Source organism: Polypterus senegalus, chromosome 2 (genome assembly GCF_016835505.1).
Source record: "Polypterus senegalus isolate Bchr_013 chromosome 2, ASM1683550v1, whole genome shotgun sequence".
Taxonomy (NCBI): Eukaryota; Metazoa; Chordata; class Cladistia; order Polypteriformes; family Polypteridae; genus Polypterus; species Polypterus senegalus.
Window position 1 is genome coordinate 255,967,152 of NC_053155.1, and position 17,358 is coordinate 255,984,509.

The window sequence follows — 17,358 nt, forward strand, 5'->3', positions numbered from 1 at the left end:
TAACCCTCCTCTATTCTGTTTCTCTTCTAGGTACCTGAATATGGCACTTGGTGCCACTGCTCTACTGCCAGGCTGCTGTCCTGTGTATGGAAAAGTAATCTCAGATAAAGGAGCGTTAGATTCTCTCATCAGACTGCATGGCCAGCACAGATTTCACAATATAATACCCAGGAGGGGGTAGGCGGCCAGTTGACGAAGGTATCTAGTACTGTGATTTTGTTTTTGACTCTCTCTTTTACAAATTTAATCTTTTCCATTGTCAACTGTCCATAAGTCATCAATTAATTAATGGACAGATATTTTTGGCTTCCGTTTATGTTAATTCTGTTTTTACTTGTTTACCATGTGTAATAACAAATCTGTATTTATAAGTGTACCAGTTCTATATTTAGTAATTAGTATAATCTATATGTGTATTTTAACTGAGAATTGTTCATAGCTCTCTGTGCCCACACTCAGTAAAGAGCACTATAAAAAAAAATAATTAGCACATTTTAACAGGCATTTTTGCAGTTTGTAAGTTTAGGAAATCCAGGAGCAGTTCTAACTGCTAGACATTTTAGTATCTCAATCTAAAGTTTAATGACACTTTTGATCCCAAAAGTGATTCTGGCAAAAATTTAAATTGCCTTGACACATGAAGCAAGTTGTTTATGGCCTTACAAAAATGTTGTATTGGAAGAGGACACAGTGCTATTTGAAAAAAATAAAGACAGAGAGAGAGTGAGAAAAAAAAAACACTCCACCCAACACACAATTTCCTTCCTTTATGTTCACTCCTTTTAAATGTTTTGCTTATAACCACTTCGTAATGTATGGTAGTTTGATTTCAAATAAAGCAGTCATTTGAAGAACATTTTGGCTAGAGATGGCAGCAGTTTGATATACAGTAACAGTATTGAGTCGATACAGAAAAAAATGCTGGATTGGACATTGCAAAAAAAAAGTTAAGAAGCCATTCAGATTCTCCAAATATCTAACCTGAAAATTAATGAAATTCTTGTAGCTACTGTAAACAGCGCTATATAGCGCCTTACCCGGCACAGACCACGCAGAGGCACGTGTACAAAAACACACAGGCTTTATTTTTTCTTCAGCTGTGTGACACGTCTTCCCCGTGCCACACAGCCCAAACACAGTCCCAAAGCACAAACTCACAGCAAACCACAATTCTCCACCTTGCTCCATCACTCCTCCCAGACAAGCTTCGTCTCCTTCTTCCTCCCAACTCTGGCTCCGTTTCTCCTGGTGCGGTGATGTCGCTCCAAGCAGCTTCCCAGCTGCTGCGGCCTGTCGAGCTGCAGCGACTCCGTCTTCGCAGCCCCTCGCGCTGCCGCCTCTGCGTTGACAACAGCCCGAGGATCAACTGACGCGGATCCGGGCAGTCCCTGCCTGCAACACAAAAAGTAAGTGTGCCCTCGCAGGGCCTTTCGCCATGGGGCAGGGCACTCACCTCCCGGATCCCGTCTCTCTGGGGCATCGTCCTCGCTGCACTGCCGTCCAGAATGTCCTCCGCGACAGCGGGCCTGCTGGAGCCCGCTGCAGTTCAGCGACGTCTTTTCTCGTCACCCCACACCAGGGGAATATGGTCCGTTGGTGGACCGGTGGCGGTCCGTGAGGCGATTCGCTCCCGTGGGGTCGTGCAAGCGCCGCTCCCGCAGCGGCGCTTGTGTGGGCTAACCTACTGTTCCGGACTGCCCACAAAATTATTTCTTTGGGGTCCCTGCCTTGTATCAGGCAGGAAGTATCATCTGGGATGCCATTGTGGGGTACAGCCCGGACACAGACAGGCAGACATGTTGTTTCGCCACACACGTGTTTATTTACAAAGTCTATATTTACAAAAGTGCACAAACCCAGTGCCGCAGCACCAATCACCCCTTACAGTCCTGGCCGCACTGCAATGCCTTGCACAGTCCTTAGACCACCTCCACTCCTCTCCTCCGAGCTCCGTCCACTTCCACCCGACTCTTGCTCAGAGTGGTGGTGGCTGGGCCCTTTTATAGCCCACCCGGAAACGTTCCAGGTGATTAACCACCTGGTCCTAATTGCACTTCCGGGTGGGGCTGCAGGCTCGTCCAGCCGGGCTGTGGGAAGCAGGCAGCTCCCCCTAGCGGCCACGCCAGGCCCCAACCAAGCTGTGGAGGACTCCATCTCCCATGGAGCCCTGCGGGTGGTTGGGAAAACACCGTCGGCCAGGGAGGCTGCCACCAAGCGTCCCGGGGGAGGTACTGGACTGTCCATGGCGGCTCCCCCGGAACATAAGCAGCAGGGGCATCCCTGCCGGGCATGGGACCCGGCTGTCCTTCACACTAGGTTTATGATGACATACAATATAACGGAAGTAATGGTCACATGGTAATAGAGGTTGCGTGTAGCATGATTGCCTCCTTGCACAGAAACGAGCCTTGCCTAAAAATTTTGCAAGATACCTCCTTTCAGCCATTCTGGATGCAAAAGAACAGGGACTGCTGGAGAAAACTTGAGCTCCTTTTGAGGAGCTGATAGTGAAGGTGAACTCTTTATGTTTATTTTCAGCCTAACTAGAACAGAATGTGATATTGTGCCATTTTCAATTTTGGTATAGTTTTGCATTGGAATGAATGAATCAAATAATCTCTGAATCTATGCATTTAATAATCAATTTTAACAGTTCAAATTTCCACAAAATTCAGTCAATGCCCTGACCAGAATATACTCACAGAAGAATCCAAAATCCTAACATTAACATCAAAGTATCTAAATGAGTCTTAGACAATTTATTTATGTATTTCATATATCAATTCCTATGAAAATAAATGCAACTTATGGAGGTTAACTTTATGCTTTAGATGATTATGGACAACTTTTGACTAAGCAAAATTTTTACAGCAAAGATGGATAAAAAGGAGACAGAGAGAGAAAATTCTATTTACAAAATGATCAAAGTATTTAGACCAATAACTTGATTTCAGTTATTATTTAAATCATTATTATTATTATTATTATTATTATTATAGTTATTTTTATGAAATGTAAACACCACTTTTTCATGTAAACCAGTTGACTGGCAGAATTTGCTTTTTTTGGACAGCAAAATTCAAATTTTGACTCAGAGAATCCTGCATTGGTAAGACATGATGAAGCAGTAGAGATTACAATATTAATTTCTAAAATTAGCAGGGGTACAACAGTACATCCGCAATAAACACTAAAAGACTAAGCAGCCTATAGGCAGTTACAGTGCCTTGGAGAAAAAAAAAGATCCTGTGCCATTAATGACTTAGGAAATTATAGTACAAAGGATATCCCTGAAGATGGATATTATTTCAAAGCCAAGCATAACTTCTGCAGTCTGGACTTATTTTCATTTCAAACCAAATGATAAAGAAGAGCCAGAAATATTTATAAGAGGTTACTTGGCAGAATTACTTCAAAAATTTTCAATTCTCTAACACGAGCAGTTTGCACAGGCACATAGAATCAGCCCAATGCTTTGCTCTCTTAATTCCCTCTGATCTTTGCCTTCAACCACATCCATGTGTCATAGGTTTTTGAAAATGTTTTGACTATACTTTTGTTAGGATTCATTTTATAATCAGTAAAATTACGCAGTCTTTTATGTATTTGTTACAGCAGTAACAAGTTTGTAAGTAGAACAACCAACCACAAGAGTACCTTAACATACAACAGAAACACCACAAGTCTAGCATGTACTCCCCAGGACAACATCAGTATAACTGTTAACCAATGGTGATTTTTGTTAGCTTTTTTAATAACATGAACACTGCACCGTCATGTCCATAAATACGTAGGATAAGGTACTATAGTGTTGTTTTGAAAACACAAAAATATTTTTTCAGAAGTACCCAATATGTACTAAGAAGCTTGGTTTACTTAATAAAACTGTTGTTGGGACCACCTGAAAAGCTGAAAGCATAGGCTGATCAGAATTATTCTCAAAGATAAATACATCATATTGAAGGAGTCCCCTGAGATCTGGGTTACCTTATTTCAGAACTTGGTGAGGACTCCAAGCTTGTTACTTATATCTTAATATATAAAAGTACAGAAAGCACTTGCATTTCACATAAATGTCTGAGAATAAAATAACACATGTAAAGAGTACACTATTCAAAATACCGTATATACTCGCATATAAGTTCTTCCGCAGATAAGTCGGGACTTGATTTTACAGTATAATTTCTGGTATTTTATAATGTCGGTTGTATAAGTCGAATGCGGAAAACTCACGCTATTGGTACAAGGGGTTATGATATGCTCACACCCACCTGAGAGAGTAACCATGGAGCACACTGCTTTTTTTTTCTATGCAGGTGCAGCAATGCACTGTATCAGTGTGTGCTCTTAACCTCTGTATTGTGCCTACATGACCACACAGTAATACCCAAACTATTCCGAAGCAAATCTAAGATGGAGCGTTCGATAAGAAGAAAATATGAAGCTGGTTTTAAATTAAACATCGTTGAAGTAGCGAAAGAAATTGGTACCTGCACTTCGGCAACAAAATTCGATGCATCTAAGAAACTGATGCAAGAAGTTGTAAAAAAAAAAAAAGTGTTAAAGTGTTGCATTTTTGAATGGGCATATAAGTCAGGTCTGATTTTATGATCGATTTTTTGGGTTTCAAGACCCGACTTATATGTGAGTATATACCTTAAGTGTTTCTGCATTATGCTTCTGTTGGTTCACAGTGAGTCAAAAGTAGAAATGTTTCATTTTTTTGGGTTAACTGAGCATACCTTGGTGTTGAAGTCCTTAAGTTTTTGATGCTTGTTGTTCGCGGAGCTGGCTGTGGAGTTTGCTGCTTTACTTTCTGTTTTACAAGCTGTGGCCTTTCATTTAACGATAAGCTTTGAGCTCTTTGCCTTCCTATATTGAAAATAAAATTAAATCACAGTTAAATGTATAATACTACAACATTATCTTATAATACAGAATATATTTGTTGTGTCACAGAATATTCATATTTTCAAATCAGTTGAAAAGAAGCAATGAAAAATATAACCTATGGCCTGTAGTAAGTAGTAAGAGTAACAGAAATAGTGACAAATAAAAAATAAGTGCACAGAACACCATTTTTTTAACTGTGCAATGCTTTTTCTTAGTTTTGAACATTGTTTGTCAGTTTCTCGTTTTCAGTGCAAGGCAAACAATGTGTACATCACAGGTAAATGATTTCCTAGCTTAAACAGGTTTATTATTTTTATTTCATTACCCAAGAACAGGAAAAAAAATCCGAGCAACTTTAGTCAGTTTAATTAGGCAAGACTGTCATACATGTATACCTTTTTATTTTAAGTATAAAAAGTTAATTCTCCCTAGTTGTTCTTTCTTCTCTGAAAATATTTTGATTAAGGTTCTCTAATTGACGGCACATTTTTGAAAAGTGATGAAGAACCAACACCAAACAATGAAAACATTCTGTTATGACTGGAAGACTTTTTTATAGCAAGTAAGATGATATATTTGGGATACTGGAATTAAGATGGCTGCCCAAACCACATGGTTCTTGATGTTATCCATATGTGACTAAATAACAGTAAGAAATAAAAACAGAAGAGAAATAAAACTAAAAAATACAAACAAAAAAACAAAACATCACAATTTACTGTATAAAATAGTTTTGGCAAAATCAAACTTCAAATAAAAGCTGAGTCCAGAATTAAAATATGGGATCCAATATCTGCAAATAAGCAGCAAAACAAAGTGCTGCTCCAACAGATTGCCAGAATTACTGCTACAACCCTCCACATAAACTGACTTTTGCAATTTAAGCGGAAAGCTGTCTACAATGCAATATTTACACATAGCAAACATATGTATGCTTATTACTATTATTGAACAAAGGATTTCCTTTAGCCTCTGCTAAAACATGGTGTAGCTTGCATCATGGGATACGTTTATAACTTTCCTAATAACCTTCCACAGTCTAAAATTTAATACGTGTTAGTGGTTTTGCTTAACTCTGTCTGTGTAAGCTAGCAGTTGTCTTTGTCTAGCTAGAGTAGCTAAAGTAGAATGGAGAGTTCATTTGCCACTCCAATAGATCTACTGAATTGTAATTAATAAATATTTACTGTACATTTACTGAACTATTTGCAGAGTGCCTTTGGAACATTTATGTAAAAGAAATCCACGGCAGTGATAAATACCTGAATGTATATGGTCAGCTATGAATAATCCCAGCAATATTACAATCCAAAAGCCACTGTGCAAAATTGCACCAAGTTCAAAGCAGTTGGCCTCAGTGCCCAAATTAAGCTGAAGGATCTCCATGCAATATAAGATGACTTTTTGCTTTACATTATAGGTGATGAAATCATGCGATTAGATCTAAAGTATGTTTTGTGGAAGGAGTGACACTAAGTTAGTGGCAAACAATAATAGAGAGAAAAAACGTGAAAAAAATCAATTAAGAACGAGAAAGGTAAAAACTATGAAGCGTGTTTTTCTTATATCCCCCCATTTTAGGGAAAGAAAAAGACTTCCGCGGATTTAATGATACTTTATCAGACAAGATGCTGAGTGGGGACTGAAGCTTCACAAATGATAACTCTGCACTTCCTGTATTTTGCCCTCTTTTCCCATTCTTGACCTTGAGTTTGGCTTTGCCTATGTTAAAGGCATCTTAGTTTTGAGTGAAATTTCTGACTTGGCCTTCTTCTGTGTTTTTGACTGATGAGTTTAGTTAGCAAACAGGCAACAGTTAAAAAAAAATCATGCTGAACTATCAACCCTTTGTGCCAAATAATAATCTAGTCTGCTTTTTCCCTTGCGATTTCACTGCTAGGCGCCTGTTGGTCTAGCATTAATTTGGAGTGTTTCATCTTAGCTTGCTTAATAGTGCACTGACCAGATAAAAGTTTGAGGAGTTATCTTGTGCCAGGTGATTAGTAGTACCATTATACAACGAAACAATTGCAATCCACTTACCACCTTGGACTCTCATCCTACTTGAAGGGGAAATGGTGTAAAGAGAGAAATAGTTTTGTACTGGAGGGCCTGTGGTCTAGCAGGAAGGCCTAGTGTGGGATACAGAAGGAAAAGAAGCAATGCGAAAATGGTCCTACATGGTTAGGAATTATTTTACATAATAGGTTGAAGTTACTTTTATTAAGAAAAACAGAACTTTGATAGCTGCTTCAAAATGATACACAAATTTGGTATAATGTCTCACTTAACAGTTAAATATGCTGTCAGGGAAGTGCAGGAAATTTGAGAGACACATAGTGCAAGGTTCCAAAAATGGAAAACATGAAGCAAAAGGAAAAAGGAAGTGGCACTCAGCTGAACCTGGGTAATCCAGTAAGTATATATTAGGTAGATGGTCTTGTTTCACATACACTTCTTTAATTCTTTGACTAGAGACCCATTATTATTAGCTATTTAAAGAGAGAAGGCTGCCATCTTAAGGGTTGGTTCAGTACCTTAGTGAACAAAAGGAAATAATATGGTCTCTGCTTAGCTGAGTGTCCATCAAAATAAACTTTGCTATAATTATTTTAACTCTGAAAAAGAAAATCTAAAATTTGTTGTAAACTTTGGGATAGGAATTATCTTGACATGTAAGAAGGCTCTGGGCACTTCAGTAAAAGAATAAAGTCTAGGTCTAACTTACAATTTGTTTAGAATTTTAATCCCAATTGGGGTTTCAAACAGTCTTCAGATTTATGTGAAATGAATACTTCCAGCATGTCTAGCCTGAACTAATACCATCTGTTGTCCTCTCTTCTGGTTTTCCACACACCTTCTGCCATTCACAAGATATGCATAAATACATACATACATACCATATATCTTCCAATAGTAGCCCCGGCGTTTATTCAAAAAATTATTCGGACGGCCCGGCGTTTAAAAGAGACTGGCTATTATTCACCTTGCAGACAGAATGGTGATTGGTAAACGGGGTTCATTTGGCAGTAAAATACGGTATGGTAGCGTATTCTGACCACAAAATGTAAGCAACAACACCGGATGAACATTTCAGGATTTAATGAAATTATCAGTACAGCAGTACGGTGTTATTAAAGCAGTATACGGTATTACCGTAAGCATTAAAAACAGGTACAGTAGACGTCTACTGAACTTTCTTGCCAATAATGCCACCAGCACTGGCCTGCACCAGTCCAGATTTCAGCAGTGGATTAGATCGTCCTCAGATCCATCGCATGCACTGATGATTCCACAATCCTTGAAGGATTTTCTTATCATTTCTGGGGTGATTTCTTGCCAAGCTGATATTATCCATGTTATTAACAAATGTAGTGCCAGCGCTTTCAAATTTCCGCCAGCTGTAAACCCCTTATCTTCTTCCCCTGCCATCCAATTATCATACAACTCTCGAAGCTTGTCTTTGAGGGGCTTGTTCCAAACAACATCAGCAAGTTGGACATACTTGGTGCAACCACCAGGGATAACTGCCGTTGACATTTTATATTTCTTCAGTTCTTGTTTCGTTTCCTCACTGATGTGACAGCGGTAAGCATCCCAGACAAGAAGTCTCTTCTGGAAACAGAAAACACCGCAAACTTTCTGCAACCACATTATTGTTAATTCCTGATTCATCTATCCATTTGTTGAGGTCACTTCCACAGCATTTTGGACATTCTGTAGTCTTGCCACTTCTCGCGTTGCGCCCCGAAATACAATTAAACGGCTTCAATTTTGTGCCATCTGCTTTCGCTGCTAATGTGTCAGTGAAATGAGATTTCTTGTGACCAGAAGTTTTTATTGTAACACTCCTATTTGCCAGTTGGTTCGACTGTTGTAGAACCAGGCATGTTGAACCAAGCAGATGTCTCATCCATTCCAATGATTTCGCCGTCCTTAACTCCATCTGCAGTTCGCTGATTGGCAACCCACATCACTAAAAAGACAAGCTTGTCAATAACTTGTTCTGGATCCTTCTCCGCCAGCAATGTCATCCGACGGAGCGATAAATGATGGCGTTTCATAAATTTGTCAAGCCAGCCAGCACTGCCTCGAACGTTTCTCTTCCTTTTGTAGCATCATCAATCTCCGTATCAAAAATCCTCTTCGCTTTCGTGCACACCATTTTCCCGGAGACATGCACACCTCTCAGTCTTTGTTCAATAATCCATGTTAACACCAGTTCATCTACAGTAATCCCTCCTCGATCGCGGGGATTGCATTCCAGAACCCCCCACAATAGGTGAAAATCCGCGAAGTAGAAACCATATGTTTGTATGGTTATTTTTATATATTTTAAGCCCACACTGTTAACATTATTAGAGCCCTCTAGACATGAAATAACACCCTTTAGTCAAAAGTTTAAACTGTGCTCCATAACAAGACAGAGATGACAACAATGCAAACATATCTTCCACTTCAAAGAATGCGTGTCAGGAGCAGAGAATGTCAGACAGAGAGAGAGACAGTGAGAGAAAAGCAAACAATCAAAAAATCAATACGTGCTTTTGGGCTTTTAAGTATGCTGAAGCACCGCAATAAAGCGGCATTTTTTAGAGGAGTGTCTGTATCCTCTAGGCAAACAGCCTCTGTGCAAACAGCCTCTCAGCTCACACCCCCTCCGTCAGGTGCAGAGAATGTCAGAGAGAGTGAGAGAAGCAGAGAAAAGCAAACAATCAAGCACCACGTGGGAAGCATATCTTATATCATTGAGGAGTTTTATTTAATACGTAATACATGCTCTGATTGGGTAGCTTCTAAGTCATCCGCCAATAGCGTCCCTTGTATGAAATCAACTGGGCAAACAAACTGAGGAAGCATGTACCATAAATTAAAAGACCCATTGTCTGCAGAAATCCGCGAACCAGCTAAAAATCAGTGATACTGTATATATTTAGATATGCTTACATTTAAAATCCGCGATGGAGTGAAGCCGCGAAAGTCAAAGCGCGATATAGCAAGGGATCACTGTAATTCTTCGCTCACTTTCTTAGCTCCTCCACCAGGCAATCGTTTACTTCTGGCACCTTTTTCTGCCGCCGTTTTCACAATATCAGTCATCTGCTTGCGTCATTCTTGGATACGTTCTGGATCTACCCCAAAATGTTGTGCAGCTTCTTTGCCCGAATGTTCTTTTGCGTATGTTACTGCACGGAATGCTAAATCAAATGACCGTTTCCTTCCCATCGCTCACACTACAAACACCGGCCCATAAGAACACAGTGACACGAACAGACACCGCACAACCATTCTGAAGGCAAAAGTGTCAGTGGAGGTAAAGCCTAACAGGTCACCGAGAAAGAGGGCGCAGAGTTTTTCATGTGATCATGTACTGTCTGTCCGGCCACAATACAGCCCCTTCTTCCCTGTTCAAAGGAGAGGATTAACGTGTCGAAGATTGCATTTTCATGTTCTTCCCGCTCCTTCCACCTACCGCTGCCCTCCCTGTGGGGTTATGATTGACGTGGAGACGAAAGGGCAAAATGCACACAAAGAAATTTCGTTTTGACTTTCTCCCTTCCTTGATAGCATCTGACAACAAAACATTTTTGACACAAAAAGGTACTTACCGTATGATTCACTGCAGGAGGGCAGTAGCCCAGGTGGTTTGAAAAGAGGATTAGCGTACAGAAAAGGCGGTGGGTCATTGGAGATCAGCGTTTACTACAGACCAGCACTTAAAGGAGACCGGCATCTATTTGTCGCGACATCTCTTCAAACCCAGTGTTTATTGGAAACGGACATCAATAAGAGATGGTCACTACTAGAAGATATACGGTAAATACACACAGTGTTTAATAATTACTAAGTCTTTATGACAATAATTATATGGAGTGCTAAAGAGGCACTGAATGATGTGGAAATTGTAGAGGGAGAAATGCTGCTTAGATTAAATAGGCTGAAATAAAAACAAATCCTCTGTGCCTGCATTTAAAAACTTGGGGGCCACGGGTACAGGGCATGGAAGCAACCAGGAAGGCAACCCCAGGTGTCGTGATCCAGGGTGGGCACAGACCCACATCCAGGGTCCCTCATGACGACCCACATCCGGTCCCTCATGACGTCCCGGCCGGGTCATGGCCCCTGGCATCCCTGACAAAGGTTATGCTAATCAACCTCATACATATGTAATTACAATGCTGCAGACCTTCATTGGCTGATAGAGCAGCTTCTCACCTGATGCATAGAAACACCACCGTCTGCATTCAAGAGCATCTGGTTGTACAACACAACTGAAAGTGCAAGATCACGTGCAGAATTATAGTGCCTCTTCATTGTGTTCTGACGTTCAGGGAAAGGCATAAGATGCCAGTGCCTGAACAGGTAGCTGTTGTTACATGGGGAATGATTGCTGTTACAATGAACAAAACAGGCCACCTGCATGGTTCAGCCATTTACCTTACCAATAAAATAGCCACCATGTACAGTACCACCATGTCTGCCAAAGCTATTTTGCCTCAAAATAAATGAATCACAGATTGAGTGAAGCCACATTTCTCAGCCTCATCTTGGCATAAATATACAGATGTACCTTTGTCTCAAGGTCCCAGAGATAATATTCATTCTTGAATGCATAAGGAGGATAATGAATACACATATAAACCCTTGATGCATATTTTTAGGAAACCACTACGCCCTATGGAAATACTGAAGCCCTGAAAAATGGCAGATATTATCCCATTAGATAAAAATGGTGATTGGGCAGATCCAAGCAATTAAGCTTAGAGTGCATTACAAATGAACATAAGGAATTAATAAAGGAAGGATTGAGTAAAACATGGCAACAACAGGAGTCTTACTGAACAGTGAACATTGGTTTAGGGTGTTCGTGCTTTACTAACATGCTGGAATTTTTTGATGAAGAAACAAAAGGATACAATCAGAGTAGAGCATTTGATATTATTTGATTTTCAAAAAGCATTTTATAAGGTACCACATGAGTATTACTCATAGGAAGTAAAAATGTTAGGTTTGAATACACAATGGAGGGTCAGAAAATTGAAAGTACACCTCATGAGAAGAACTTAGGAGTCAAAATGGACTTGTCACTATCAAGTTGCAGAGAGTGTTCAGAAGCCATTAAGAAGGCTAACAGAATGTTAAGTTATATAGTAGAATGTGCAGAGTACAAGTCCAAGGAGGTTCTGCTCAAGCTTTATAATGCACTGGTGAGGCCTCATCTAGAGTACTGTGTGCAGTTTTGGTGTCCAGGCTACAAAAAAGACATAACAGTGTTGGAAAAGTCCACAGCAGAGCGCCAAGGCTGATTCCAGGTCTACAGAGGATATGTTGTGCGAAAAGATTAAAGGAGAGGAGAGCAAATTTATAGTGTGTAAATGTTCCACAAACATTAGGAAGATTTTCTTTACACAGAGAAATATAGATATATGAAATAACCTACAGAGTGTTGTGGTGCTGTAGGCCTTCAGAGTCATTTTGGAAGAATTAAGAGGATGGGACTGATGTGTTTTGTTGGGCTAAATAGCTTGTTCTCATCTAAATTCTTCTAATGTTCTGACTGAAAGGTTTAAGAACATTAGAACACAAGATGTTTGACAGGATGCCATTCACTCCACTAATTTTGTTTGTTTATTCAATAGCTTCTCATCATTTTTTAAAAATTGGCACAGGTTCAATTACACCACTTATTTCTTCCAGATTCCTAAAAAAAGATCTGCTGCCTGGCTTCAGTTTTTAAATTCACTTACCTCAATTTCAGGTGAACAATGTGCAATGCTATCTCCTCATAAAACATGGGCTTCCGAATTAGACTTTGGGCTGTGACTCCTAGTGTATGAAATTTAAATGTTCTCCTTGTGTGTGGCAGAGAGAGGGCTCTCTTCTCAAAGTATGCTTTTCTCCTTTTGACCAAACACATTTTCAAGTTAGTGTGCATCACTAAATGGGCCTAATATCAGTATGTGGGTGTGTTCACACATTGCCACTAACATATACCAAAATATACTAAATATCCTAGAACTGTAGATAGATGTAGGCATAGATATAAAAAGTATGTGTCATACAATACTGTGGATCTTTTCTATGATTTCTTTTTGTCTTATACATACTGTATTCTATATAACCTTTGCTCTTTGACCCTGGATTGATGTATGTTAACTATGGACTAAAAGAAGGTGCAACTGTTAAACCAATGCCAATAGTGTCCTCTTCAGAGTAATTACATAGACAACATTTAATTTATGAATCACTATAACATCTTCCACACTACATCCCTCAGATACGTGAACACTTTACACCATCATGTAATAAATGTGTGTTTCTTACATGAAAAGCAAAGGCATAATTTTGAACACTTTCTCTTTGGTGGCATAAACATCAGCAAAACCAGTTAGAAGCTGATATGGAAGAACATCTAACTTGAGTGGAGTTTAAGACTTCAGTCTAATGGTGTGGGATGGTTAGTAGAGCAGCATATTCACTGTAATATTTTAAAGCTTGGAAAGTGTGTAATATGGAGAAGACAGGAGCATAAGGAGAGAGATCCATTTCTTTTATCCCTTTCAACACATGTGCTTATTAGGGAGCATACTCTCCCTTTGTTTATCTCCTCCTGCCTTTGTGACAGTAAATTTAACAGTAGCACATTAGCTGATCACACTGTTTCAGATTCAGAGCCCTATACAAAACCGTGCAAGCAATATAACTGTATTTTCTCAAAGGAGGCATACAATATTGTATATTGTGATTGTTTTATGCACACATATTTAAACTTGTAAAATTCTAAATAAACTTAGCATACAGAATATTTGTGGCTTTAATTACATTTCTTGTTGGGTTCAATAAGTTTCCCTCGAGCTGTGAATGTCGAAATGCATAAACAGATTTATTAAATAACATATCATCACTTTAACTGGCATGTTGACATTCTGTGCCCTTCAGTTTTTTCTGTACTGTTTTTTAACAGTAGCCAAAAACACATCCCACCTTCCTACATCTGCTTATCATAATGTGATTAAGATGAAGGTTCATAGAATTAAATTGAATTTTTTACTTTCTTCCCCCTATCCCTACCTAATTTACTAGTGCGCCTAAAAAAACATTTAAAAGAAACTCTGTGTTCAATTTGCTAGTGATGACAGAGATGGCTCCGCTCCCTTAGAGATTGATGATAGTATAAGCTACATGTAAAACTCTAAAAGAAGTGATTAAATTCACATAATTCATACAGTAAATGTCAAAAAAGCTAAATGTGAAATGTCAAAAAGGGGAAAAAAGCAATAAGAACCATATTTTTCTCTGGGCATAATAAATGCTACAAAGAAAAGAGCCTGTCTTCAATCCAAGAGGCACACCTTACATTAAAGGGCATTCCAAAAATGGTCACTTGAAAATTCTGATTTGCAGTTAAGTGACACAGCCCTTTGAACACTAATGGAATAGGACCACAGGAAGATCTGCTTAATACACGGATAAGGTGACACAGGGAGTGTACTTCCCTTTTAATTATATTTTAAATGATTCACATATAAGAAATAATCAAAAAGCAAACTGCATATACAGTGTCAGGGATGCCAGGGGCCATGACCCGGCCGGGACGACATGAAGGACCGGATGTGGGTCTGCACCCACCCTGGATCACGTGGGGGTCGCCTTCCTGGTTGCTCTGGGGGCCACGGGTACAGGGCATGGAAGCCCTACCCTGTAGGGGCCCGTGGTCACCGCCAAGAGGCGCCCCAATGCCTTGGGGAGCTGTTACTTCCTGGTGTGGCGGAAGTGCTGGGGGAAGATTTAGGACGGCGCCCGGAGAGCTGCCGGGAGGACAGCAGGCACTTCCGCCACACTGGGGCGTGGCCAGAGGCGGCATGCTGGGAACACCTGGAGCTCATCCGGGGACTGTTTAAAAAGGGGCTAGGATAGGATATTTAGTATATTTACTATATGTTAGTGGCAATGTGTGAAAAGCAGTTATTGTATAGAATGCCTAGGAAATCTACAGAATGCGTTTTTAGGCAAAGCATGAAATGTCTGTTACTTTACTAACCCATATAATTTTCCTAGGCATTGTATATAATACCTAGGCATTGTACAGAACGACAAATACTATTTAAGCAAAGTAGGAAAAATGAGTCATGAAAAGGCCTTCATTGAAAAGACATACTGTACGTGAAAAGGAAAAAAAAATAAAAAATCAAGTACAGGACTACCTTATTGAACAAACTACTTGTTGCAACAAAAAAAGCTAGAATGGCATTTTGAATTGCACTTCATATTTCTGTCCTATGAAAATAATTAGAGGAAACATTGGTCACTGGCGGAAGTATTTTATATTTTGCCGGTTTGCCTTTTGGTATTGTACAGAATGCCTAGGAAATTTTGAAATGTCCTATTTTCCTAGGCATCCTACACAATGTCTAATTTCACTCATTGATGGTAACATATACAGTATACAATCTGTAAACATGAACTGGACTAAATGGGTATGTGAATGTTATGTGTATGACTTCCAGGCACTGTGCAAGCAGCAGTCTTTTAACGGAAGTTCCCTGTTCTCGCTGTTTTTCTTTTTGTTTCTGAGTTTGTTTAACTAGTTGGTAGTTTTGATTAAAATTAGATTTGATGTGCCTTCTGGCTTGTCACTGGTAGTAGCCACTAGAAATAAGAAAAAATGGATGTTATGATTTACCAATGATCTGCATGCAAACCATACTCTTTACATAGAGAAGCCAAAGGCTACCTTATGTGAGCAACACCTGGAAATCTAAGAGGCATGTGAGAAAATAAATTACTTTAATCCATCCATTTTCCAACCCGTTGAATCCGAACACAGGGTCACGGGGGTCTGCTGGAGCCAATCCCAGCCAACACAGGGCGCAAGGCAGGAACCAATCCCGGGCAGGGCGCCAACCCACCGCAGATAAATCACTTTAATGCAAGAGCTTTTTGTGCAAAGATGGAGAGGGCAAAGAGCTGGTGTATGAGTAAAGTCGAGACGGAAAGCATTCCAAACTGGTCTGCCATCCACTGTAATGATCAATGTTTGATTGCTCTCAAATAAGATTGATTAACTGTCTGCTCTCATGGTGGGTTGCAGTGCATACTGGTAGAGACTAGTCCTCTTGTGGTAGACCACCTGAGCCCAGTGCAATTTGCCTATCAGACAAAGATGCTCCAAAAGATTTTATTCTTATTTGGACTGTGAGGATTCTGTTTTCTGACTTCTCCAGTGCCTTCAATAACATCCAGCCATCTCTGTTAACCTCCTTTTAGACGCAGATATTTAGTTCTCACTGCTTTGTTTAAGAAATAGAAACACAGTCTTGTTACTTAATAGACAGACCTCATATATTAAGTGTTTTGTAAAAAAAATCTTAAATAGATGGTAAATCTTGCCCCCCCAAAAAACACTTTTAGATTTATTTTTGGAAAATAAATGCTTCCATATAAATTGAATAATCTTGTAAAACATTATGTTCTCAATGTTCTTCATTGCATTTTGGGTTCAACAAAAATGCATCACACATACAAGGCTGACACATGCTGAATTTAGTGATTTCAAAAGGATTAAAAGTTGATATAGGGCAGGTTGTGGATGTCGGTATATTAGACAATTTTTTTCATATTATTTAATGTAGAAATACTGATAACTACACCTAATGAGAAGTGTATTGTTAGAAAATGTTATTTTGATACATCTGCAGCTTCAGTGTTTGCTAATATTCTAAACAATCAGTCTGATTGTAGTGCTTACCTCAATAATGTTAATAGTGTAACCATTATGGTGAAAAATTTGAATGCTAAAGTGAGAGCTGCCGCTGACATAGTGGACCCTGAAAAGACTGTTAAGAAATCCCCCAGCACTATCATACCTTGGAAGAGCCAAAGAGTGTCTGATTTAAAGAGAACACGCCCGAGAGCTGAGCGTAAATGGAGAAAAACTAAACTGTACTAAAACTAAAACTAAACTAAACTATAACAACACAGTCCGCCTTGAGAGGAAGTCCTATTTCTATAAAATTATAAATGATACTGTTGCTAATCCAAGAGTTTCATTCTGAGTTATTAATCACCTTCTAAACCCAGCTAACTCAATGGAATGCCTCCTAAAAACTACTAGTGAAACATTTGAGGCTTCTACTATATTTTTAAAGCAAAAATAAATGATATTAGAAATAACATAGTACATCCCCCCAAAAGTTAATCCTGTTGAGCCCCAGATATGGGTGTCTTCCATGACTCTCTAAAGCAGGGGTGCCCAATGCGCTGATTGCGATCGACTGGTAGATCGCAAAGGTAGTGCAGGTAGATCGCGCTGCATTCCAAAAAAATTTGTTTTTTAAATGTTAGTCTATCATATATCCTCCCTATAGCATTTGCCACTTGATTGACATACAGGGCGGCCAGTCTGAGATCTCTTTTCTTTTAACACACTAGTCATCCCGCACGCACGATCAAACGTGCGAGCTA

At 39.5% G+C, this 17,358-nt stretch overlaps 1 protein-coding gene across 5 annotated transcripts in view; it reads right to left on the minus strand.

Annotated features, from left to right (window-relative positions):
* Nucleotides 1–17,358, minus strand: part of dzip1 (DAZ interacting zinc finger protein 1) — an 83,573-nt gene that overhangs the window by 8,039 nt on the left and 58,176 nt on the right. For all 5 annotated transcript variants that reach the window (XM_039745395.1, XM_039745399.1, XM_039745396.1 and 2 more), the window contains one exon: nt 4,743–4,872. In XM_039745395.1, the coding sequence (XP_039601329.1) occupies nt 4,743–4,872 (130 nt within the window). The remainder of the gene's footprint in view (nt 1–4,742; nt 4,873–17,358) is intronic.